The sequence below is a fragment of the Dromiciops gliroides genome, chromosome 3 (genome assembly GCF_019393635.1).
Source record: "Dromiciops gliroides isolate mDroGli1 chromosome 3, mDroGli1.pri, whole genome shotgun sequence".
In the NCBI taxonomy this organism is placed as follows: domain Eukaryota; kingdom Metazoa; phylum Chordata; class Mammalia; order Microbiotheria; family Microbiotheriidae; genus Dromiciops; species Dromiciops gliroides.
This window is the reverse complement of record NC_057863.1, coordinates 574,994,200-575,021,310: the sequence shown is the minus strand read 5'-3', so window position 1 is coordinate 575,021,310 and position 27,111 is coordinate 574,994,200. Positions and strand designations below refer to the sequence as shown.

The following is a 27,111-nucleotide window of genomic DNA, read 5'->3' as shown; positions in this document are numbered from 1 at the left end:
TAGTAGCTATCTAAAACCAAGAACCAGCATTTTTGTAATGTGAATAGATTAGATGCCTTTCTTTTAAGATCAGAAATCAAGGATGTTCATTATCACCACTACAATTTGATATAATGTTAAAAATGCAAGCTATCGCAATTAGACAAGAAAAAGAAATTGAAATAACATGCAAAAAGGAACTAAAATCATCACTTTTTGCAGATGATTTTATGGTGTATTTAGAAAACCCTAGTCATTTGAATATTAATTGAAACAACTTCAGCACAGTTGGAAGATATAAAATAAGTTCACATAAAGCATTGGTGTGTCTATATATTACCAACTGTATCTAGCTAGGTGCAGTAGAAAGAAATTCCATCTAAAATAATTAGAGAATCAGTAAAATACTTGGGAGTTTGCCCACCAAAATATACCTAGGAACTATGTGAATATAGTAACAAAGTATTCTTTATAGTAATAAAGACAGACCTAAATAATTTGAGAAATAGTAATTGTTTATAAGTAGGCTGAGCCAATATAATAAAAATTCTAACACCTAAATAAATTCATATATTCAATGTATACCAATCAAATTATCAAAAGATTATAGCACTGGGAAAAATAAGTGTGAAGGAAAAGGGTTTTTTGTACTTGATCTCAAACTATATTACAGAGCAATAATCATCAAAATGATTTGGTACTGATTAAAAAAACATTGATCAGTGGAACATATCAGATACAAAACGTACAGATCAAAGAGTAGCATAGTGTTTAATTAAATCCAGAGACCCTAGACACTGGAGTGAGAGACTCACTATTTGACAAAAACTGGAAAACTGGATAGCAGCCTGCTAGAAATTAAGCTAAGACCAACATCTTACACCATATAAAATCAGCTCCGAGTGGATACATTACCTGTATATAGAAAGTTAAATTGTAAGCAAATTAGAGGAGCAAGGAAGAAATTATCTTTAGGGGAAAAGTTGACAAAAGAAGAGGATCACACAAGATGAAATGGGCATTTTTGATTACATAAAAATTGAAAAGCTTATTGTAAACAAAATCAAAGCATTTTTTACTAAAAGGGAAACTAGGGATATGTGTGTGTGTGTGTGTGTGTGTGTGTGTGTGTGTGTGTGTGTGTGTAAACTTTACGCATGTTTCTCTCACAAAAGTCTCAGTTCTAACATGTATAGGAATTGATTCAAATTTATAAGAGCCATTCTCCAAATGACAAATGGTCTTAAGGATATGAAGTCAGTTCTTAAAGAAACTGAAGCTATCTATAGCTATATAAAAAATGCTTGAAATTACTAAAAAGTAGAAAAATGCAAATTAATTCAACTCTGAAGTTTTACTTCCTGCCATCAGAATGGCAAAGGCAACAAAAAGGGAAAATGATGAATATTAATGCTTTGGGAAAAACTGATGCACTATTAGTGGTCTTGTGAATTGGTCCAGCCATTCCGAAAAGCACTTTGGAACTATGCCCAAAAAGTTTCCATTTTTTTACGCAGCAATACAACTACTAGGCCTGTCTATACCCTAGAAATATCAAAGAAAAAAACCATCATAAGTGTATTAAATATTCATAGGAGCTTTATTTGTGGGGACAAAGAATTGAAAACTGATGAAGTTACCCATCAGTTGAGAAATGTAATTGTGCCCAAAAGAAATGGCAATAGGAAGACTTGAAGGAAACTCACACACAATAAAGTAAGAAGAACCAGGAAACAATTTATACTATAACCAAACAGTGGACAGACAACTTTGAAGGACTTAAAAACTCTGATCAATGCAGATCAGGCCATTATTCCAGAGAACTGATGATGAAGAAAAGTGCTACCCATCTCCTAATGGAAAAGTAACGTACTTAAAAATGCAGAAAAAGGGTGCATGGTTTTTAGACGTGCTGATTACAGGAATTTGTTTCACTTGATTATGCTATTTGTTTTAAGTGTTTATTTATTTATTTTCCCACTTTGGTCGGAGCAGGAGGGGGCAGTACAAGTGAGTGAATAGGTGGAAGGTAAATAATATAAACAACTTGTTAACTGGAAAAAAATTTAAATAAACATTTTAAAAGAGTATTGGGAAATGAAATGCTATTTTCAGCCTACTTCTTTAGTTTCCTAAGTTCTTATTCACTGAGTCTTTAATAGCTACTAGTGCCATCCCATGCAAGATTATACTATAAGTGCTTTCTGCCTAGTATATACTTATGTAGACATGTAAACTCCTTGAGAGCAGGAGCTGTTTCATTTCCCCAGGGCACAGTATTTGTAGATGTTTAACAAATGCTTGTTGATTAATTTGGAGCATGATTTTATCAGTAGTTCATCTGAGTTGTAATTTTTTATTATAACAACTTATGATATTATACTGTATTTTTTTAAACTTTCATCTCTTTTCTCAATTTTCAACCAAAAAGTTGCCTGTAACACAAATGATTGAAACTACATAATTTCTTGAGTTTGATGTCCATTTTTTTATATGCTCCTTTATTTGGTCAGGTGTCCAAATATTTATTTTGTAGTAACAAAGGCTAGCACAATAATAGCATTAGTAACAAAAAGAAATGATGAAGTATGATTATTTCTAGAAGGCAATAACATCTAGATGGATTAAGTTTGATAGAACCAGAAAATCACTTCTTGTGGACAAGATTGGGCACTTAATGTGTTCAAAGTACAGTTCGCTAAATCAAATACTTTATTTAAATGGAAAAAAACCAAAATAATTTAAATTTGATTTTTCTTTAGGAAGAAAGGATTCTTTAAGTGACTTTAATTTTCAAAAGGTAGCCAAAAATCATTTAAGCAGCCTTGTAGCAGTAGCCATCAGGTCTTGCTTATTTACAATTCTAATTTATTGAGAGAAAGGATTATCGTCATGTCAAGGGGAATATCAATTCTGCACAATTGTGATACTTAATATCTTATTATTTTTCCTGAGTCCTTTTTACCCCTTTTAGAAGACCGGCTGGAGTGAGAACATATGTCCTGTTCTTCTGTGTGTATTCCATCCTCTGTTGTCTGCCTCCAGCTCTTTTCCTAGCAACTTTATTATATTTCTTTTCTTTAATTTCTTACTAAACTCACAAATGGAATGCTCATTTTAAAAAACAAAATATACATTTTATGTATGTGCAAAGTGTTTTTAAGAGAATATAAGCCCCTTGAGCAAGACCTTATTCTTTTTTTTTGGTCTTTGTGTCCCCAGCACCTAACATGTTGTAGGCATTTAATAAATTCTTTGGTTGGAAAAAAATGCCTAGTTCTAACTTGATGATGCTATTTGTGAGTCTGCTTTTCTTTTTTTTTTTTTTTAATTTTAGCTATGTTGGGCAGTGAATAGTCTTACTCTTGGAGTTAGGAAGACCAAGTTTGAATGCTGCCTCAGGTACTAGCTTCGAGACTTTGAGCAAGTCAATTGACCTCTGCCTCAGTTTCCTTATCTATAAAATGAAGATAATAATAGCACCTACATCTCAGGGTTGTTGTGATGATCAAATTAGATAATGCTTGTGTTGCAAACCTTAAAGCATTTTACATATATAAATATAAATGTGTGTGTGTGTGTGTGTGTGTGTGTATATATATATAAAATTATTATTTCTTTGGGACTAGGTTATCTACTTTGTGGCCCTTATAATGCTTTGTGTGTTCTCACTTTAAGATTCTAGGCCTTTTGTTTCTCCAAATTAGTTTTGTTATTATTTTGTCTAGTTCTGTAAAGTTTCTCCTTTGTAGCCCGATATAGCCCTATGTTTTCAAAATAATTTAGGAGTATTATCTTCATTTTTATCAATATTGTATATTTGCTTTAGCCTCAAGTGTAAAACTCTGTGAGGGGAGGGATTGTATTTCATCTAGATTCCCTCCCCCATCCTAGCCTAGCACAATGTACTTTTTTTTTTTTTTGGGTGAGGCAATTGGGGTTAAGTGACTTGCCCAGGGTCACACAGCTAGTAAGTGTTAAGTGTCTGAGGCTGGATTTGAACTCAGGTCCTCCTGACTCCAGGGCCAGTGCTTTATCCACTGCGCCACCTAGCTGCCCCCACAATGTACTTTTAAAAAATGAGCTTTCTAAAAATGTATGTTGAATTTGAATCTCTTTAGTATATCGTATGCTGGTAGTAGAAACAAAATGCTTATGGAATGACCCCTTCATCAAGAATTTTAAAATTTATGTTCATTTTATTTATTTAATTAAATTGGACAGTTTACAATACATTTGAAATTATTTACACTAAAATTTAACAACAAAAAAAAAAGAATGTTTTGGTTGTTGATGTGAATACAGTGTTACATGAAGAAGCGTCTAAATATTTATGGTCCCAAGCAACTGTTTTCTTACAAGATGACTGTTTTTTCATGTAAATCTAATGCACTACTAATTATAGTACATTTAAGGTAATTATTTCTGATACTGAGAAAATATAGACAAGGTATTTTGTTCATTTGAGCGTGCTAATACTATTTTTCCTCTAAAAACAACAAAAAAATCAATGTCTGGATTGTTTATTTGTAGAAAGTATCAATGTCTAGAAACTATATTCTTAATTTTTTATTTTGTTTATCTCTTTCACTGCTATTTCCTAAGGTTGCCATTCTTCCATTTTCAATCTCATTCCTTTTTCTTATAACAAAAAAAAATATGTCTACATACTTGAATTCCAAGGGTGATAATGACCTCATAAAATAAATTTCACTGTTTTAAAATCCTATTGATTTTTATAGAGTACCTTATTAAAACTTTCAGAGATTTTACATGCATATGTCAAAAATGGCATAAATAGTAATATATGATGAATAAAAGAAAACAATTTTTACACCTTAGTCTTTATCTTTTCTCTGTTTCTAGATATACTTAGATGAATTTGGGACAAGCTTCGAGAAGTACAGTTGTTCGTGGGTTTATTGATGCTCTTACAAGAGGTGGCCCAGGAGGGACTCCTCGACCTATTGAAATGCACTCTCATGATCCTTTGAGGTACAATGACAGGAAGACAGATTAAATGTATTTTTCCTGCATTTTTGTAGGAGGAATCCTTAATTATATATTTTTATTAGGTATGTGGGAGACATGTTGGCTTGGCTCCATCAAGCTACTGCTTCTGAAAAGGAACACCTTGAGGCATTATTAAAAATGGTAACTATACAAGGTAATGTCACAAATAGTTATACATTGGTTAACTATAAATGTGGGTATCATTAAGTTCCTTTCCATTACTACTGCAACCACTATAGTAAACTACTCTTTCATTATTTATAAAAATAACTTCTTAATTAAACTCTGCCTCCATTTTTTTTTTTCATCCTTGACATCATTCTGCATATGGCCACCTGGAGGTTAATCTTATAATTTTGGCTTTATGTCATTTTCCTGACCAAAAGCTTATAGCGTTTTCCCACCCCCTACTGTCTTTCACATCAATTTTAATTTTTTTTCTCTGTGCCTTTTGACTTCCTCCATAATTTGGCCTTATTTTACAAGAACAACATTGTCTCTCACATGTCTTTAACATTTATCATCCATTTTAATGTCTCTTATACTTACCATGCTCATTCCCACATCTCAACTTTTGCTAACGTTGGTCCTCCAAATCGTCAAGCTTTCTTTACTCTTTTCCTTCTCTTCAGATCCTCTCCTTTTCACTTTTTCTTCCTATATCCCCTTAACCTTTTTGAATTCCTTTTTTGATAGTTTCTAATAATTCATTAACATGGTGCTTAATATAGGATTGATTATTAAATATAATTTATTATATGTATTTCTGAATGCTTGCAAATAGAAAATAATAATATGTAAGGGAACTGAGGTCAAGTAACCTGTTCAGAGTCCTTCAGTGAATTATTAATGGTTCTATTCAAATAACTTTGTAATTTTTAGAGAAGTTTATACCATTCTTTTTAGCTAATAATCTTTACAAATCATTTCACAAAATTAACTTTATATTTGCTTTTTTTTCCAAAAGAAATAATGCTATGTGTAAACTCATTAGTAACATAATATAGACATACAAATTAGTAAGAGTACAGATGCAAGATTTAAAACAAATTCAGCTGTCCAAATAAATGAGAATTTAATAAAAATAGATATAGTAATTTTAGTTGCTTGATACTGGCATCAATTAAGTGGGTTAATTCTATATTTTTGGTGAGTGTAGAAACATATTTGAAACTTTCAGAGGAATTTTGGGATCACATAAAAAGAAGAAAATATGAATGATGGGTTCTCTTATATATATATTCAACTATAGGTGTAGAAGAAAACATTCAAGAAATAGTTGGACATATCACTGAAGGAGTCTGCAGACCCCTGAAGGTAAAATTTTTGTGTGTGTATTTTTGTGCCAAGACATTGGATCAGTATTCAATTAAATGATAACTTTATTGCTCTCCATTAAAAAAACAACAACTCTTCAGGTTGTTTTCATTTTAAGTCTATAGTTGAAATTATATGTATATACACACACATACATACACACACACACGTATATAAAGAAATTTATTTTTATTATATATATATGTATATAATAATGTATATATATAATAAAAATAAATTTCTTTATAAGAATACATATATCTGGGGGGCAGCCAGGTGGCGCAGTGGATAAAGCACCGGCCCTGGATTCAGGAGGACCTGAGTTCAAATCCGGCCTCAGACACTTGACACTTACTAGCTGTGTGACCGTGGGCAAGTCACTTAACCCCCATTGCTTGCCAAAAAAAAAAAAAAAGAATACATAGAATCTTATGTTTTAGTAGCTGAATATTTATATATAATACCTTCAGTATAGCTATAACTTATTCACCTTGACATTCAATTTTATATGCAGCAGAGAGGATGATCAAATGTATGATCATTTGGCCACCATGTAATTATTACATTACAGTTTGATTTTCATGTATATATTGTCCCTAATAAGTATTTCTTGCTGGCATTCCCTCCAGTGGTTTTTCTGAGCAAGCCAAAAGATCATAAGAAAAAAACTTAATTAAAAAAATTCCCCTGTTCATAACTTAAACATTTTCTTAGTTCTCTAACACTAAGTGCTAGTTTCTTCATTTATGTTGACTTTAGTGAATTTGATTAAATAGATATCACTTTCTGTTTATTGTAAAATAAGACTTATAGCTATTGAAGTTGGTAAGTAGTATCTTCCCTGATTAATTTGGATTTCCATTTTAAAGACCTATTGTGAATCCTTCTTACCATTTTGAATAAAGAAATGTGGAAAAAATGAAAAGTCTTATTAATGATAAACACTTATAAAGTAACAGATACTACTTAAATGAAAAATTTCACCCCAGAGTCTTCAGTTTATAAATATATTTAAATACTTGCATTCCAGTTTTGAGCTTCTAAATCTGGATACACAGATGTTGGACATCACTGTGTCTCCTTGGGAAATTTTAATATATAGTGCTAAAAGGTTATAAAGACAAGAAGTGCATTCTGTTATGAAATGAAAAAAGAGCTTCCCCTCCTGTTTCCCTTTTTAAGTAGGTTTTCCAGAGGAGAAGGAGCTTTAAATCTTTCCATGTGACATTATAGCATTACTTCCATACTCCAGAGAGTACCTAGCAGATGTTTGCAGAAGTTCTCTTCAAATTAAATTGTTTATTACATATTTAGTGACCTCAAAAATCATTATATCCTCCATTTCTAGATGATGCTCATGGACTCATTGCCTTCATTATTTTAAGAACCTCTGTATACTGCATTACCATATATGAATAATACTGTCGGTATAATGTGTCAACCAGTTGAAATAAAAGTCATACCTTCATTTTTCTTTTTAATAAACTATGTCCTTAATCATTTGTCCCAGTTTATATTGACGTTAATTTTTCTGCTTTATCATAATATTATTTGTACTTTAAAGATACATGTATTTATTGAACTTGTAACTCAGTGATGCATGACTGATTGCCTTTTAGAAAATTTTGATGGATCTCTCACTTCTTTAATGCAAGCATACTCTCCATTAATGCAGACTATAACCTGCCTATACTTTCTCATCCTATGCAAATTCTTGAGTTCATCCTTCCATAAATTCTTTACAAGGCATTATCCCAAAGTGCTGAAGATTTTCCTCTAAATATCTTAATTTATAAAAATTCAAAGGGATTAATTTACCATCTTTCTATATTTCTCTTATATCTGAATTTAATAAGGAGTGGTACAACTTGTGCTATGGGAAAACAGTAAGGTATTTAATCTATAGTCAAAGGATATGAACAGTTTTCAGCAGAATTACATTTTGTAAATGATCATATAGAAACATAATCCACCACACTAATAGTTAAAGAAAAGCAGATTAAAACAAATCTGAAGTTTTACCTCATACCTGACAAATTGGCAGAAATAACAAAACATGAGAAAGCTTCTGTTTGAGGGGCTGTGGGAAGACGGGAACACATACGTATTGTTGGGATTATGAATTACTTCAACCTTATTCTGGAATTATTCACTAAATTGGAATGTAGAATTATTCCAAATTTAAAATTATTCACTAAATATTCACTAAATAAAGTAGTGGTACTTTTGGGGGAGGACAAAAAATTAAAAACAAAATGCTTGTGTAATGATTAGGGAATGTTTGAAAGATCTTTGCTATATTAATGTAATGGATTACTACATAGAAAGAAATGACAATAATGGGCAGGCATAGAGGGGTTGCTGTCTGTACGATTGGAGGGAACTTTCAAATCAATTAGATCATAAATCTGTTAAGTGATGAATACAAAGAATATAGAGAAAGAGTGTGATTTTTTGTTTGTCTTAGATCACTGTATTGTTGAGAATAGCTAAGTCATTGACAGCTGATTATTTTACAATATAGCTGTTCCTGTGTACAGTGTTCTCCTGGTTCTGCCTGCTCACTCCACCTTGCTTCAATTAATGTAAAATTTCCCAGGATTTAAAAAACATCATTCTTATCATTTCTTTAACAAAATACTATTCCATCCCAATCATAGCACCATAAATTTTTCAGCCATTTCCCAATTAATGATCGTCCCCTCTATTTCCAATTCTGGGAAACAGGAAGATTCATATGAACTGAAGCAGTATGGGATAAGCAGAAAGCAAAAGACAGTATAACACAAAGATTCTAATTGTGTAAATGAAAAATTCACTTGAAGGAAGTTAAATTCTGAACAATTAAAAACAGCGATGGTCTTTGTCTAGGGTTGAATATATGGACAATATTTTGTCAAATGTAATTACCGTATTGGATGTTTTTGCTTAACTTTGCTTATCCCACTGGGTGGGGTAGAGGGGAGAGCAAGAAATCCTGAAATGACTTTGGTGTACAAACAAAATACCTCAATTAAACTTTTTTTAAAATAATGAATGAAAAATTTAAATCTAGCATACATGTTAAATGAAAAACAAGATAAAAAGAGGAAGTTAAAATGTTGGAGACAAATATATAGTTTCTTAAGAAACTATATTAGAATAGGGTCAAGAAAAAACAATTCATTTTTATGTGACTTAATAGAAAAATTTTCCCCCCCCAGTGGAGAATAGTAAGACAGTTCTAAGACCCCTTCCAATTTTATAAAACAATTCTATCACTAAAAATTTTACAGTATTATCATGAAGGTGACTTGTCTCCCCCCAAATAGCCCTTTTTTATTGCATCTTTGTTAAGGGATCTGTAGCTCACCCCTGTCACTGCTTCTTTTATCTGATGATCAGTGTTTCTTATCTCCACTGAAAGCTGCTGTTTTATCTTAACTGCTAATTGTCCCTAGAGACCCTCTTTGTTTCTAATCTCCACTGCTCTTTCTGCAGTTTTTTCTTCACTTTCCCTTTTTGGTCTCTCTTTTGCATGAAAGGCTAAACTAACCACACTTACATTGTGGGAAGTTCTCACTTGTGCAGTGGATCTGAATCCAGAAGTCCTGGTTTGAATCCCAGCTCTATCAATTATTATTTTTGTGACCATGGACAAGTCACTTTACTATTTTTGAGCTCTAGATTCCTCATTTCTTAGGGAAAAAAGAACAAGGGTAATGTTTAACCAGGTAATTATTAAGCTTACTTCCAGCTCTAAACCCTTCAGATTCCTTTGAGGGAGCCATAGACCATAGCACATTGGATTTAATCTTTAATTATTATAGCTATGTTTGTTGTTGTTGGGTGCTTTTCTTTGCCATCAAAGACTTGGCAGGACGAGTAGGGTATGGGGTTGGTGGTTGTGAGGCACAACTTCCCAGTTTAGAACTGTTTTGAAATCTTGAGGATTCTGGATACCACATAGCCAAATTCATACTATAAACTTGCTAGGCCAAATTACTTGCGAACATTAACATAATTCTAATTGTGAACTTGAATGTAACAGTTATACCAATCTTTAAAATGTCACTGCTCTAAAATGTATCAGACACTATAAATCAGCCATGAACATTAGTACAGACACTTTGCCTCCCCTTCTAAGAGAAATTAGTCTGGGTTTAAAAGGTATCCAGCTGTGGAAAGTATGATTTTATAATTAAAATATATCCTATTACCCCCAGTCTTTCTACAATATTTATTTATGCTGCTATTGCATACTGCCAGTAGCAAATGTATCAATCCTATGACCTCATTAATGTGAGCTCTAACAATTACATAACAAAAATTTTTGAGCTGCCTCTGTTTATAAGATCATAAATACATGTATAAAAGTTAACTTTGATCAATCTTTTTTTTTAATTATGACATTTACTATGACAATTACCTAAGATTTTAGACGCTTCAACATCCATTAGTATTTACTGAATAATTATTTTATGCTGAGAACTATCATATATATGTACATAATACATATATATGGATATCTAGATAAGTTTATGTCTTTTAATGCCCTCCAATTTATAATCTAGTTAGGAAGATAAGGTACAACACAGGAAAAAACTAGGTAATGATGATCAAAAAAGCATATAAAATAAGTATAAAGTTTTTGGTACAGATTTTACTTCTAAAGTTTGAAGAAATGGAAAATAAGGGGAAGGTCACTGTGGAATAGGATTCTAGGGGAGGTCAGAGACAGCTTCTTGATGTAGAGGTACATTTTGAGCTGTCTTAATTTATATCAATAATCCTATAATTATTGGGGAAATATGTTGATGCTAATTTCAGGGACATCTATTTTTCTAATCTCTAGTTAGTCATTATTAAGAGGAAGGAGGAAGAAATCAGGTGTAATAATTGCAGGGCAAAAATATTTTCATAATTTCCAGATATTTGGAGTCACTGTAATGTATCGCCAGTGATCATCTGTTGTAGTTTAGGGATTTAGCAGCTGCTTTTGCTATTCACTGTTGAATTGAAATCCAGTATGTTCTGGTGCTAATCCATAAAGTGATCTCATTGTATTGCCATTTCCAGCAACAACAGTCTCACACCAAACTCTGTGGAGAATAGAATCATTATTGTAGAGTACACCTGCTTTTTTTTCCTCCTCCATACCTTGGTATCCTCCAAATTATTTTAAGTTTCCATTCTGTTTCTACAGCTTTAACATATTATATTCACTTTTCTCAATGTCATTTTACAATGTAAATTATTAAAGATATAAAGTTGTATCTTTAGAAAATGTGCAGCTTTCTGTCCTTTTAATATTTCAACAGGTCAGAATTGAACAAGTAATAGTTGCTGAACCTGGGGCAGTTTTATTATATAAAATTTCTAACCTTCTCAAATTCTATCACCATACAATCAGGTAAGTAAAATCACTCTAGTTCTTAACTTGAAATGGACTTGTGACTATCATCGGCATGGTATTTCTTCCATCAGGACAGATCCCATGTATCATGCCTTTGTCACCCTGTGTAATTCTTGAGCAGCAGGGTCTCCTGTAGATCATTCATAAAGGATCCACTCAACATTGTGGGGGGCCTCTCCATTACTTCTTTTACACACCAAGGATACCAGTGGAACTTAGTGGTGATGTGTTTATAATTTTTTCACTTGCCCCACCTGACCATGACAAAATCACTTCCTTTCCTAATCACACATTTCCTTAATAATATCCCTTGTGCCACTTCTTGAATGTATCACTCACTTGGATCACTCACAACTTGGATTAAATCCCACCTTTACATCAAATTTAAGTTCTAATGCAGTATAAGTTTATATTTTCAAAATTGGTGATATCAGCCATATAATAATAATAATAATAATAATAATAATAATAATAATAATAAATGAAATTTATCTAATATTTTGTAAAACTCTTTATGTATATGTGTTGCATAGCAGGCCACCTTCATAATATAATTCATATGAATTTACCTTGGAAAGTACCTTTTTCAAAATATTTAACTAAATACATTTTAGTACCATATTACATTATTAACACATAAGGCAATCCTAGCTCTTTACATTAACAGTTTATAAAGTTTTTATAGCATTTGCTAAAGTAACTTGTGATGTAAAGTGAAATGTCTTATTTAGAATTATATTTTTCATTCAGAAAAGGAGCTAAAATATCTGCCTTCTTGTGGGAGGTAGTCTACATGAATGTTTACTCAACATTTTGTTTTTTCATTTGGAAATACAGAATTCTATATTTCCATATGGAATACAATTATGATTTTTTAAACAAAAAAATTTTAAAGCTAAATACCTTAAAAATGAATTTGTACAATTCTGTGATAATGTTTAACTCCCAAATTTAAATTTATTATTGCATCACAGATACCTGCAAGTAGTTTACACTAGAATTTCCTTATACACCTTATCATTCAGTCATTTTTTCATTCAACATTTATTGACTATCTCCTGTTGTAGAACTTGTGCTTGGGGTCAGCTAGGTGACGCAGTGGATAAAGCACTGGCCCTGGATTCAGGAGGACCTGAATTCAAATCTGGCCTCAGACACTTGACACTTACTAGCTGTGTGACCCTGGGCAAGTCACCTAACCCTCATTGCTCCACAAAAAACCAAAACCAAAAAAAAAAAAAGAACTTGTGCTCATGGGTTCCAGGAAGGAAACAAAATGTAAATAAACATTGTATTTATTTAGCCTCATAGAACTTACAGTCTAATACAAAGAGTAGATAGTTATGACTATTTTATTTATATATATATATATATATATATACACACACATATGTGTATATATACACATACATATATATATTAACACTATACTATACATATGCTGGTCATTGCAAAGGAGAGTGCTTTATGTGGTCTTAGGGAGGATATGGTTACTGATGCCAGAATTAGAACAGGCATTTGAATTGTGCTTTAGAAAAGCGGTCTGCTAGAATCACATTAAAAGGTAATTAGAAAATGTTTAACAAAATAATTAAAAATACAACACAGTTGATGTTAATTTGTAGTTTTCTAAGTCAGTTTTGTTGTTGTTCAGTCATTTTTCACTCATGTCCAACTCTTCCTGACCCTATTTGGGGTTTTCTTGGCAAAGATACTGGAGTCATTTGCCATTTCTTTCTCCAGTTCATTTTACACGTGAGGAAACTGAAGCAAACAGGGTTAAGTGACTTGCCAAGAGTTACACAGCTAGTAAGTATCTGAGGCCAGTTTTGAACTCACAAAGGTGAGTTTTCCTAATTCCAGGCCTGGCACTCTATCCACTATGCCACCTACCTTCCCCTCCATTTCTAAGACAATATACAGCTCAAAAGGGATCCTTTTCTATATTGATGAATCATAATCCAACAGGCCAGAAGAAAAGAGAACATTTCAGACATAATAAGCAGCATTAGGAGAGGCAAGGAAAAGCACAAGACATGTTTGGGGGGCAGAAAGTAAACCCATCATTGGAGAGTGAAATAAAGCTGAAAAAGTAGGTAATAACAGATTATTGATTTCCTTGAATGTAAGGCAAAGGATTTTCATTTTTATTCCAAAGACAATAGTGAGCCATTGAATTTTGAATAGTTTCAAAATATGTAGTTGAGAGTAGGCTGTATTAAATCATTTTAAATATTACTATTAGTAGCCCCCTTGAATGGAAAAACAGTTTCATAATAGCAAATTTGAAGTTCTAGTGTGTTTTAGTGTCCTGGTTTATAGTTTTATTACGTTTTTTAAACATCAGGATATGTTTTTGGCTTAATCTAAACTTCAACCTATCTCACTTGTGGTAAAGAATTGAGAAATGTTATACATAGATATGATTCTAGTGTGATAGAACAAATTATTGTAATTCGTAAAATAACCACATATTGATAACCAAAGAAGTTGTTTTAGCCTTCAAATGTCAACTACAAAGTGTATACCCTTAAAGATAAAAAGTTTGTTTTTAAAGTAATTGTATATAGAAGAAAAGTAATTGCTGAACATGTCAGTAGTTTTGGGGTATGCAGAAAATAACTTTTCCTATCATTAAAATAGTTATTTTTTCCTTAAACCAAATAACCATGAATTGACTCCAGTTTTAAGGTATTATGGTAAGTGGCATAAATTTGGGGTTTTGTTATTGGTGCATAGATAGTCCACTCTTTAATAATCTAAAATATTAAAATCATAGTATTTCATCAACATTTATTAAGTGCATTTATTTATCTCATAAGTAAAAAGGAAAAATTTGTCAGTTTTAACAACTTTGATTTTTAAATAATCCTAGAGCAATTAATGTCCTCTGGGATTTGCAGGTTGTACTGTATCTAAAAAAAATGTAAAAAGTTTGGATACTTACTGGTGTTTTCCGCCCCCTACCTTTGACAGAGCTCCAATTCCAATGTGTACATTGTCTTTCTTTTTGACAAATTAAGGACTTGGAGCAATTAAAGGATATGCATAATATTTTTTCACATAAAGGATAGTGCAAAATATTTAAAGCCTTTCTTGATGAGATGATTAAGGAAAGTGAACACCATCCATTTAGTCATCTTTAGAGAGTAAAAAAAACCCAAACTTTCCTTGATTTTTCACTCTGCATTCCCAGTTTTTACATCTTTATTTCTATGTGAATTTTTTTTAAAGCATTTTATCTAATACTCTGACATTGGAATGTTGTTCATCTCTGATTTGTTAAAACAAATACTCTGCTTTTCAGTGGAATTGTGGGAAATAGTGCAACCACATTGCTGACCACCATTGAAGAAATGCATTTGCTAAGCAAAAAAATATTCTTCAATAGCTTGAGTCTTCATGCAAGTAAACTAATGGATAAGGTATGTCTTTGAAATATTGATTTAAATGTATGAATATATCATTTATGCAATACATAAATTGTTTGATTTGAATTTTTTTAGGATATGATCTAGCCATATCCTCTGGATGGAATCTTATAAGGAATCCAGTTTGAGATGTCCAGTAGGCAGTTTGTGATAGGAGACTAAAGCCCAAAAGATATATTAGGGCTGGATAAGTAGATCTCAGAATCATCAGCATAGAGTTAGCAGTTTAATTCATGGTAAGTAATGAAATCACCAAGTGAAATAGTATAGAGGGGGAAAAAGAAGAGGGCCCAAGACAGTGCCCTGGGGGACAACCAAGGGTTGTGTGTAGATCTAACAAAGTAGACTAAGAAGTAGTGGTCAGAAAAGTAGGAGGAGAAATAGGAAAGAACAGTATGATGAACACCTAGATGCAAGAGAGTGTGAAGGAGAAGAGGGTGATCAAAGTGGTCAGAAAGAATGAGGATCTGGAAAGGGACTTGGCAGTGAAAAGATCACTGGTCGGTTTGCAGAGAGCAATGTCGGTGGAATGATAAGGTTAGCAAACCAAAGTGTGGAGTTAAGAGAGTAAGAGGAAAGGAAGTTGGGCCACCATCAATAGCTAGACTCCTCAAGAAACTGAGCCACAGAAGGGAGGAATAATAAGCAACATTAGTTAGTCGGTATAGTTAGAGCAAGTGAAGGTGTTGTTTTTTTTAATTTTATGAATGGTGGAGATGTGGGCATGTTCATAGGAACTAGGGAAGCAGCCATTAGACAGGGAGAGATTGAAATCATGTGACTGGGGATAATAGAGAGGGAAATCTGCTAGAGAAGATGGGATTGAATGGGGTCACTGTGTGTGAAGTGGGGTTAACCTTGACAAAGAAGAGCTGACCATCTCTTCATGTAAGACAGGGGTAATAGTGGTAGAAGGGATATGAGTGATGTGAGATCAGGCAGGGAGAAGTAGAAGCTTCTGCGGGGAGAGAAGAAGGGAATAAACATTTATAAAGCACCTACTATGCACCAGGCATTGTGCTAAGCACTTTGCAAATATATTCTCATTTTTTTCTCCAAATAACCCTGAGAAATAGATGTAATTATTATCCCCATTTTATAATTAAGGAAACTGAGGCAAAAAGAGGTTGTTAAATGACTTTCCCAGGGTCACACAGCTAGTAAGTATCTGAAGTCAGCTCTGAACTCAGGTCTTCTTGACTCCAGGACCAGTGCTTTATCTACTGTGTAACTTAGCTGCCTAAATGAATTTGGGGGGAATGGCCTCAATTTTTTCCATGAAGCTAAGTTTTCAGCTGAGAGAGTAGGGGAATAGGGGCCTTGAGAGTTTTGAGAAGGAATGAAAAGGATTGGAAAGGCTGCTATAGTCAATGGTTTAATGAACTGATGAGGAATAGGTTAAAGGATTGTCTTGGTCAATGGGACCCATGTGAAAATATGTAATAATATAAATCTGTAGTGGGCCCGGCAACATGGATTTATGATTTTCTCCAGGTTTTTCCAGCAGCATATGAGTAGGAGTGAAAGCAGGAAGGTGGACGTTATCCAAGGCTGAGGCTTTTCAGAGCAAGATCTTCAATAGGATTGAGGAGCAAGGGGCTAGGGAGAAAAGCACAGTGTAGAATGGAGCTGATTCCCCAAGGGGTAAGTATGGGGCAAGGAGGAAAGTATAGCCAGTGTAGGGATGATGGTATGGGAAAGAACTTAGAGGTGGAGAGATTGGAAGGCCCAGGTTGTAAGGCAGAAGGAGAGGTGGAATGAAACCATATTGTGGTAAGATAAGGGAACTTGAGAGTTCATTGACATGGAGGCAGAACACTCAGTCATCACTTAGGAGTTCAGTTCTACACTGTCACCTTAAGCTTCTTTCCTTGTGTGTAGCTGGGGTGGAATGGAGGAATATGTCATGGGAAATGAGTAAGTCGAGGAACTAGGAAGTTAAGCTGTTTGAAGGGTTGTCAGTATGTGTGTTGATGTTCCCTGTGTGACTGCAGTAGTTGGGGATTAGAGAAAAACCATGAGCCAAGTACTGAACTCATTGAGGGAAGAAGGCCAATGTCCTGGAGGTCTATAGTAACAGCTACCAGAATCTTGATCAAGTCCTAAATATTGACTAAGTCTCAAATGAGAAGACATTACTGAATGATGGTGGTAGAGAAAGAGCTTGAAAGTGTAATGGAGAGCAAAGAGGATTCCAATTTCCCCATCATTATTACCAGTAGGTCCGAGCTTATGAGTGAAAGTGTACCTAGAACTGGAAAGGGTGTCATCTGGGGGGACCCAGGTTTCTGTGAGTGAAAGATTAAAGTAGTGGAAAGGTAAACAGTTTAAGATGAAAGCAAGTGTGTTTTCTTGGACATTCCAGCAAGCATAATGGAATGTATGCTTTAGAGTGGGAAATTGAGAGGAAGAGTCATTGCCTTGAGGGGATGACAATAAGGGAATATCCAATGCCAGAGCAGCATTTGAGTAAGAATAGCTGGAGGGGGTGTGTGTGGGGGGGTATAACAGGCTGTGATTTTATTTATCATTAAGATGTGAGCTCTAGAGTGTTATCAACATCCCTAATGGTTCATCCTCAGGGGAAGACAGTTATTAAACTCTGTCCTACTGTCTTGCAGCTTGCATATGGCAGTTCATTTTCTATCTCTGTGCCATTGTGCTGTCTGGCTCCCATGCCTCAAATTCATACCCTCTCACCTCTGACCATCATCAAGACTCAGCTCTAGGGCTACCTTATACATGAAGCACTTTTTGATTCCGCCCAATTGCTACATCTTCCCAGATCACCTTGTATCCATCATGTATATATTGTCTCCCCAGCAAAAATGGAAGTTCCTTGAAGGAAAGGACTGTTTTGTCTTTTTCTTTTGGTCCTTACGTCTAGTACAGTGGCTGGTGCATAAATGCTCGTTGATTGATTAGCAGATTGATTTAAGATCAGTTCCTGAAGTTATTTCCTGTCATATATAGTGTACATAAATTTAGTGTCTCTTTACTGGATGGCCAAAAATGAATGGTAACATGACAATAATATAAATGGTAAATGGTAACAATATATATTTTTAAAAATTCATTCCTACTATACCTGAAGGGCTATGAGGCTGTGCATACCCTTTGACCCAGTAATACCAATCCTAGGTTTGTATCCCAAAGAGATCAAAGAAAAAGGATAAGGACCCACATGTACAAAAATATTGGGTGGCAAAGAATTGGAAATTGAGAGGATGTTCATCAATTGGGGAATGGCTGAACAAAGTGTGGTATATCAATGTAGTGGAATACACTTATGCACATTAGTGCATAAGAAATGAGCAGGCAGATTTCAGAAAAACCTGGAAAGACTTAAATGGACTGATGATGAGTAAAATGAGAGAACCAGAAGAACATTGTACACAGTAACAGCAACATTGTGTGATGATCAGCTGTGATAGACTTTGCTTTTCTCAGAATTACAATGATCTAAGACATTTCCAAAGGACTCATGATGGGAAATGCTTTCCATATCCAGAAAAAGGACTGTGGAATATTAATGCAGATTGAACCGTACTATGTTTACTTTTTTTTTTTCTTTCTTGAGGTTTTTCCCTTTTGTTCTGATTCTTCTTTCACAACATGACTAATACAGAAATGTGTTCAATGTGATTGTACATATATAACCTCTATCAGGTTGCTTTCTGTCTTGGGGAGCGGGGAGGAAAGGAAAGGAGGAAAAAAATTTGGAAATCAAAATCTTATAAAAACAAATATTGAAAACTATCCTTACACATGACTGGACAAAAGTAAAATACTAGTAAGGAAAAAATTTTCATCCCCATATATTTCTCTAAAGTCACAGATACACTAATATAGAAAAATATTTGACAAGCTTTCAGAATTCTCCAAAAACGTTTATCAGAAGCATCTTTCATTCTTTTTTTTCTTGGTATATCTTGAATATTCATAATTGAGCACGTGTCCTTTGTATTTATAAGACCAATGTTTTTAGACAATAGAAGGTAAAATTGGGTCCAATATAACTATAAATGAAATATTTATAAGTGGAAGCTAAAATTAGATGAAATGTTCCATTGAAAACTTTGCAATAAAATATATGCACATAATCACATAATTACTACAAAATCAACAGCGTTGCCTGTTCTTGTCAATCTCCTCTTCTATGACCTGATGTACCTGCAACTTTCAGGACCAATGTGTCCTTTTCTAACCACCCCTCTCCTGTTTGTTGTCTCCTTCCATTAAAATATTAGTTCCTTGAAGGCAGAGAGTATCTTTGCTTTTATATTTGTGTCTCTAGCTCTGAAAACAGTGCTTGGCATAAATGATTTTTCATTCATTCATTCATGATAATTATATTGATGGATAAACTCTGTAGGGCTGTCCATCTTACTGAACATCATAGTCTGAACAATAGGAATTCTTCATTCATTTTGTTTTTCCTTTGCGGATAGTTGGGCCAAACTCTTTTCAGTCGATCAATCAGTAAGCATTTACTAAGTATTTCCTATGTTCCAGGTACTTTGCCAGTGGGGCTACAAAAGTGAACTGGGGTTACAAAAGGGAGTCACGTATTGCCTTTAAAAAGACAACATTATAGTAGGGGATTACAGCTCACATTAGAGCCACGGAAAAGCGTTTTGGTCTACACCATCTTAGGGACTGAGTGTAAACATAGGCAGTGGATTTTCATGTGCTTTCCAGCAGCAGTGGCAATGCTGATGTGACCATTGTTTCCAGTGTAGAAAGTGATGCCTGCACTCTGTAGTCCTTAGGGTCTGTATGATGGCTGGATGGGAAATAATTCATGGTCAGAGGGTGCTAGGCTTTGTATGGGGTTTCCTTTGCCAGCACATGAGGACAGCTCAGACCCAGGGTAGAGTCCTGAAGCTGAGCCACCTAACTCCCCAGAATGGTAGTGTATTAGCTCTAGAGAGGTAGGTTCTGTAGGGTTGCTCTTCCTGGTGGAGAAAAGAAGGTTGAGCATAGGCAAATAATAAGATGCCCTCACTGTGTAGTCCCTGATGTTGTAGTGGATGGCTAGATGCAATATGAAACATGGTTTGAAGCCAGTTATTTGAACGTTTTGAATCTTGTCTAGAAAACTCAGCAACGAAAACACCAGCGTCATCTAAAAATGGGAACATCTGAAGGATCTCACTATCTATAAATATGGTAGTCTAAGCCTAGCTCAGACTGGTCCACTGATTCATACTCAGAATCAGAATAAAATGAGGCACTTATAGTCTTATTTAAAACTTAAAAAAGAAATTTACTTAACAGTTTCACGGTGGAAAGAATACTCATCAAGGATATAATATTTGTTTAGATAGATATAGCCTGCCCTCATCTCTGTGCACAAATTTGTCTACTCAGGAGGATGTATTGGGTCAACTGGGTACTAAGTCAGATCACTTTGAAGTGGGACATCTGCCAAGTCTGAGTGGTACTGCATGGTCATGAACTGGTCTTGGCAACTGGAAAACCAAATCAGGAACTAAAACCTTAGCCCTGGGGCAGCTAGGTGGTGCAGTGGATAAAACACCAGCCCTGGATTCAGGAGGATCTGAGTTCAAATCCGGCCTCAGACACTTGACACGTACTAGCTGTGTGACCCTGGGCAAGTAACTTAACCCTCATTGCCCTGCCAAAAAGCAACACCATAGCACCCTGGACCTTTCAGCCTTCTAGCCTTGTAAGGAAAGTTAGCTCAAACTTCATGATAAGACTTTACCACAGCCTTAGATACTATTCCTACAGTGTTATGGAATCCATTCTCCTCCATAACAGTGACACATACCCTTGGTGAGCATACATCTGTCTCCATGTCTTATAACTTACCTAATATTAATAGCAAACAAGATTATTTCTGTTGCAATACCTTTGAAGGCATCTCAGATAATTATGATGTATTCATAGGAGACATCTTTTTGAAGGAAAATTTTTAAAGTGGTGTTTTGCTGTACTGAATCAATTGCCTTTCTATAGTCAACAAAAGGTATAGGGGTAATACATCTTTAAATCAATTTTGTGATAAGATGTGGGAGCTTATGGAATATTGCTTGTAAAAATCTTACCTGTTTCCCTTAATCAGATATAGCTTTTGTTTCTATAGCTTTTTCTCATAAAAATTAGATATAAATGGGAAATTAGCATATAATTTACTAATTATTGATATTCTTTTGGCTACCTTTGTTTAAAATAATATGGTCTGAGAAGTGTGTTCCATGCCTTTTAGTATTTTTAGATACTTCAGGAATCGACCCTTATACACTCACAGTTATGTCACCTCTAACACAGATTTCCTCAGTGCATAATTTTCCTATCTTTTCCTCTTCAGCACTAAATCTTAGACTATTATTGGAGTCCAAAATGTAATGATTCTGCTATCCTTGATGGTTTTTTAAAGTTTGTTACAAAAAATCTTTGCAGATCTTTTCCATCCCCCATTTGTTGTTCTCCTTCTGTTTTCATACTTAAATGGTCTTGAGATAACTACTTATCTGGAGTTCTTACCAAGTTTTCTTTGCATTAGCAAAGTTTCACCCATCACTACTTTCCATTTTATGAGACAATATTATTTATAATCTTACACTCTCCTTTTCTGTAAGATTTTATAAAAAACTATATTATCATAAACTGGTTTTGCCCAGGGATGGCTGGCATAGCTCTCCACTTAGCAAGTAAGTCAAATAGATGTTTGCTAACAAAAACATTTTTGTATGTCCTTTTGATCTTGAATTTATTGATTTAATTAAGTTAAATTCTTCATAAAATTGTAATAAATTGGTACATGTCTCATTTTTGGCATTAATAGCTTGTTTTATTAGGTCAGGTCAGAATTGTTTTGATTTTTTTTTCATTTTCATTCTTTTAGCTTTGTATTAATTTTGATTCTCTACCAAGTCAGTGGTCTCCACACAGACTGCTAGCTGATACAGGAATGATTCCTGTATCATCATTTCCTTTCTGTTGGAATATTATTTAAGTTTGTGTTATATCATTCAGTTTTTACCATGTATAGTGCTACCTAATTCTTTTCTTAATGGAAATATCCATGGTGTATAGGTGGAAAGTGTGTACAGTCACTAAGTCTTTGGACTCTTTCATTCTTCATCTATCTATATTTCCATCCTTTTTCCTCTTGTTCCTTTGGAACACATTAGTGCATAAGCTACAATTATTTTAATGGTCTTTTTGCAAATACTTACCATGAGCACTACGATACCAGATGACCAAATGTCTTAGAAAATGATGAAACGATGTTTCTTGCTGCTTTCTGAAAAAATGATAAAAGCCATTTAGCTAGCTCCTTTAGACTCTGCAAGGAGAACCTGTGAATTATCTTTCCATTTATTCACTACTTCCTTCTTTCTTCTAGTTTCATTTATAATGCAAATGTCAAGATTAATATGGTACATTTCCTTCAGTGCTATGTCCATTTGTTGTATAGATAGTGGATAAAAATCTCACATCCAGATTATCAGTAGCTAAATTGTGTTACGGTGGTTGAAAACTATGATTCTTACTACCCTTTGCTAATTGTTGAACCTAATTTTACCTTTGTGATGTAGACGTACCTCACAAATAATAGGCACATCTGACTAATCTACAAGGTAAAAAAAAAAAAAGAATGAAGGGTACATTTGTTTTAATATAGAAGAAAAAGCAGGGATAAAGCGTTTCCTACTTTTATTAAAGTTTTCTCATAAACTTACCATACCCTTGTGCTAATTTTAACACTATACTAAATTTGGAAGGAAGAAAAACAGGCATTTATGTCTTTTTCCTTTCACATATGGTAATAATCTAAGTGAATCAAGACATTCATTTAGCATTAACTTTTCATATAATTTTGCAATGAAGTTCAGTCTTTTGCATTTTATTAGGCAACTGCTACAAGAATGCGGTGCCATAAATTCTGAATTATTATTTTGCTATTAAATCAAATGGAATATAATTCTTTATGAGCCCTTGCCCAAACTAAGGCATTTGGATAACTTCCAAACATAGTAAGGAAAGAACTAAATATCCTTCAACTATTTTTAATAGTTGACAGATAGTAAAAGGACAGTAAATAGTAAATTTAATAGTTTAATAGCTGACCTATATGGCATTTGAGCATTTTATCCAATTCAGACATATCCTACTTAACATGTCCTTTTATAAAAAGCCCATTCATTATTCGTTTATGAGTATATAAGCTTTACTACTAAGATAAGTAATATCTAATGTTGCTGGCATTTTAACAAATGTAATATACTATTACCATCTCTACTATTCATAAACAAAATCATCATGTATTTGTTAATCCATATATTAACTTTATGAAGTATGTGTTTAGAATTTATTGACCGTTTTACAAGTGAGAAAACTGGGCCACAAAATGTTAAAAAAAAAGTAACATTTATTCTACTCTAAAACTATACATGCTATATACAAGAATCTCTATTTTTAAAATACTGTGTGGTGTTAGATACCTGAAAACATTATTCAGAAGTGTTTTTCCACAGTCCTGTTATATTGATTTGTTTCAGTAGAGGTGTTTGGGCTTTCCGAAGGGAAAGAATTGTAAAGATACCAGAAGCATGCCATGTTACCTACTTCTGCATTCACCTCCTGATGCTAATTTTAGAGTCTCTTTCTTAAATCTCTTTCTATATCTCCAATTCACATCTCCAGTTTCTCATTGTTTACCTTTTATAAAGGCTTTCCCAGCTCCATAGCACTGTTTGTGGCAACTTTCTATACATTAGTTGTAAGCTTCTGTATTGATCTGTTAATTATGACCATTTAGAGTATTATTTATATTATTTTATTTTATTATTATTAAATGACTAAAGATAAAGTCGAGTGTGAAATTTCAGTTTGTGTGTGCATTTAATATTTAAATGTTCATCTTTTTTTCATTTAGAACATTTTATTATAAAAATCAAAAAGAAATATTTTGGCTATGTAACATAATTTTAATTAATCTTTTCCCTGGGCAGAATCATCTGTTAGAGATAATATGACATACTTAAAACTATTTGTTTGGAGACTTAAAACAGATCCTGGAATCTAAACTGCAATTTATTTAAAGTGCTTCTCAATTTGTTTAGTTGCTACTCATAGCTGCCAAATTCCAGAGGATTAAGAAAACCATTCCTGGATATTCACTCTTAATTTTAAATGAGGCTCTTTTACTGTAAATAGTAATGTTAAATTACTGTTTAGTGAGGAAAAATTTAGTAAAAGATTGCCTAGCTTAAAATAAGTGATATTGTCTACAAAGTCTTTACTTTGCTAAATTTGAAGTTATGGTTGGTTTAACAATACATGAAAGAGTAAGTAAAAGATATTATTTCTAGGCAGTGTTTGCTCCTGAATATTCAAGCACCTTATATTCCATTGTTAACTAGAAGGAACATCTTCAATTAAATTGAAGTCCTCAATCTTTTTTCCTAATGGATATAGAATTGAACTTTGTGCTGGAATATAAAATTCAAAGCATGAATTTATTAGGCCCATACTGTTTTTCTTAAAATGAATAAAGAAGATCAGCTTCCCTTATCCATTTTACTTTACCTATTGAGAAGCAAATGCTTCTCTAAATGAGTGATATGATAAAACAGAGTCCGTACTAAAAAAAGAAAAAGAGAGCCCACATGTGAAACTTGCATATCCAAATGAGATTTTTTTTTTGAAGCATCTATATTTCAGGCTACTTCACAGTAGATTAAAAATAACTTTATTGAGGCTAAAAACAATGTTTATTTATTATCATTCTACAGAAGTAGATTGGAAGCCATGAGGATATAATAGAAAAAAGTATTAAATAAATGTGATGGAAACTTACTATATCCCAACTAAAATCTTTTCAGTTTTATCTTTAACCTGGTACTTAAGATCTAGTTCAATCTCACTAAACTATTGCTCCATGAGGGTAATGAAACTCTCACAAAAGACACACAGTAAATATCCATTGTTTATTGAATTGCATTGAACCTGACACAAACTGAGGTTTCTACCTCCTCTCATATTGCTCTATTCCTTTTCACATACTCTGTCCTTAGCCAGACTGAACTAACTACAGCTCTTCTGAGATATACCCTGCTTTCCAACGCTAATGCTTTCCCCTAATCATCTCTGATTTTTAATATCATGCTCATCTGGCAAGACTCAAACCAAATGCTATCTTTCCCTGATTTCTGTCCTGAGAATTAGGCCCTTTTAAACTGTCATAGCACTCTGTATGTTCCTTATACTTCCCTACCTCATTTCCCTTTGCCCCACTAGATTGTAAGGTTTGTAGAAGGCAGGATCAGTGTCCTTTTTACCTTTGTCTTCCCCACAGCAGCTGATACAATGGTTTTAACATAACGTGCACTCCATAAATATTTTTTACATAGAAATGAAATGACCAAAGCATAACAAATATATGATACATTAATTGAATGAAGCAGACAGATATAGAGAAAAGGGATAGCAATTTGAAGTAAATACTTATTCAGGATTAATTAACATCACAACTTAGGGCGGCATATGAAAATGAATGGGAAATGGCTTATTAGGAGTATTAATTAAACTGTGAACAGGCTACTCTTGGTTGAATTGAACCCAGTTTCAGGATATTTTTTACTTTAATTTGAAAAACAATAGATTATAATAATGTTTTCATGCCTACCTCATGTCCATACTAGTTTTGGGGTTTTTTGGGGGGCGGGGGGGGTGAGGCAATTGGGGTTAAGTGACTTGGCCAGGGTCACACAGCTAGTAAGTGTTAAGTGTCTGAAGCAGGATTTGAACTCAGGTCCTCCTGAATCTAGGGCCAGTGCTCTACCCACTGTGCCACCTAGCCGCCCCTTCATACTAGTTTTGAATTCTTTACCAACTTTTTTTGCTTTCTTTAGATTTTTCTTTAAGTGAGGCAATTGGGGTTAAGTGACTTGCCCAGGGTCACACAGCTAGTAAGTGTTAAGTGTCTGAGGCCAGATTTGAACTCAGGTACTCCTGACTCCAGGGCTGGTGCTCTATCTACTGCACCACCTAGCTGCCCCTTTCTTTAGATTTTGATATTTTTGTTTTCCAAATTACTTACATCTTTCTCCTTTTCCCTATTTCTTATAAATAACTTTACTTCCTTTTAAAGGATTCTAGCCTTATTAAGTATAAAGAAAATGTAATTTATTACATGCAAGCCATCCTAGAGCTCACTAGTGAAAAAAAGAAGAGGTGCTTTTCATATAGACTTTTTAATTGGATTGGAAGAGTGTCAAAAAGAATAACCTTGGGGGCAGCTAGGTGGTGCAGTGGATAGAGCATTGGCCTTGGATTCAGGAGGACCTGGGTTTAAATCCGGCCTCAGACCCTTGACACTTAATAGTTGTGTGACCCTGGCAAGTCACTTAACCCCAATTGTCTCACCAAAAAACAAACAAACAACAAAAAAAATGAATAGCCTTTAAAAAATGAAAATTGTGACAAAAATTAAAATATGATTGCTTCTTGTAAGATATATCTTCTACTTTTTATGTTTATTAAAATTTTTACACAAATACAGATCTCCATTTGATACCAGTGCCAGTTCCATCCAGTAATTGCCTGCTCACCCATCTCATAGATTCAAGACACCCAAATATACAAAGTCCTGAGCAAAAGGCCCTAAGTAAATGTTAATCTTTTTACTTGATTCCTAGAGTTTGGAGACTGGTTCAGTAAAGTTGAGTTAAATGAAAAATATTCAGGTCATAAGCAAGCATTGCTTTTAGGAGCTAATGGCCAGCAGTATAGAAGTGTGAGTGCCTAGGCTCTGGGAAAGTCTCTTAAGAGTCCAGTGAGGAGCCTGAGAGCAAAGCTGTACCTCTATGAGAACTGGTCTAGTACATTCACAGAATGAGCCATGGGGTGAGCCAGACTCTTTCTGTTCCTTTTCTCCTTTCATTTTCTCCTCAACCAGTAACAGTATTCAAAGATGCCAAAACATAACTCTGGATACAG

General features: G+C 33.9%; 1 protein-coding gene across 1 annotated transcript in view; it reads left to right on the top strand.

Annotated features, from left to right (window-relative positions):
- COG6 (component of oligomeric golgi complex 6) overlaps positions 1-27,111 on the top strand; it is a 144,310-nt gene that overhangs the window by 70,119 nt on the left and 47,080 nt on the right. The window contains 5 exon segments of the mRNA XM_043997486.1: positions 4,846-4,974; positions 5,055-5,146; positions 6,245-6,309; positions 11,610-11,701; positions 15,012-15,129. Coding sequence (XP_043853421.1) covers positions 4,846-4,974; positions 5,055-5,146; positions 6,245-6,309; positions 11,610-11,701; positions 15,012-15,129 — 496 coding nt within the window.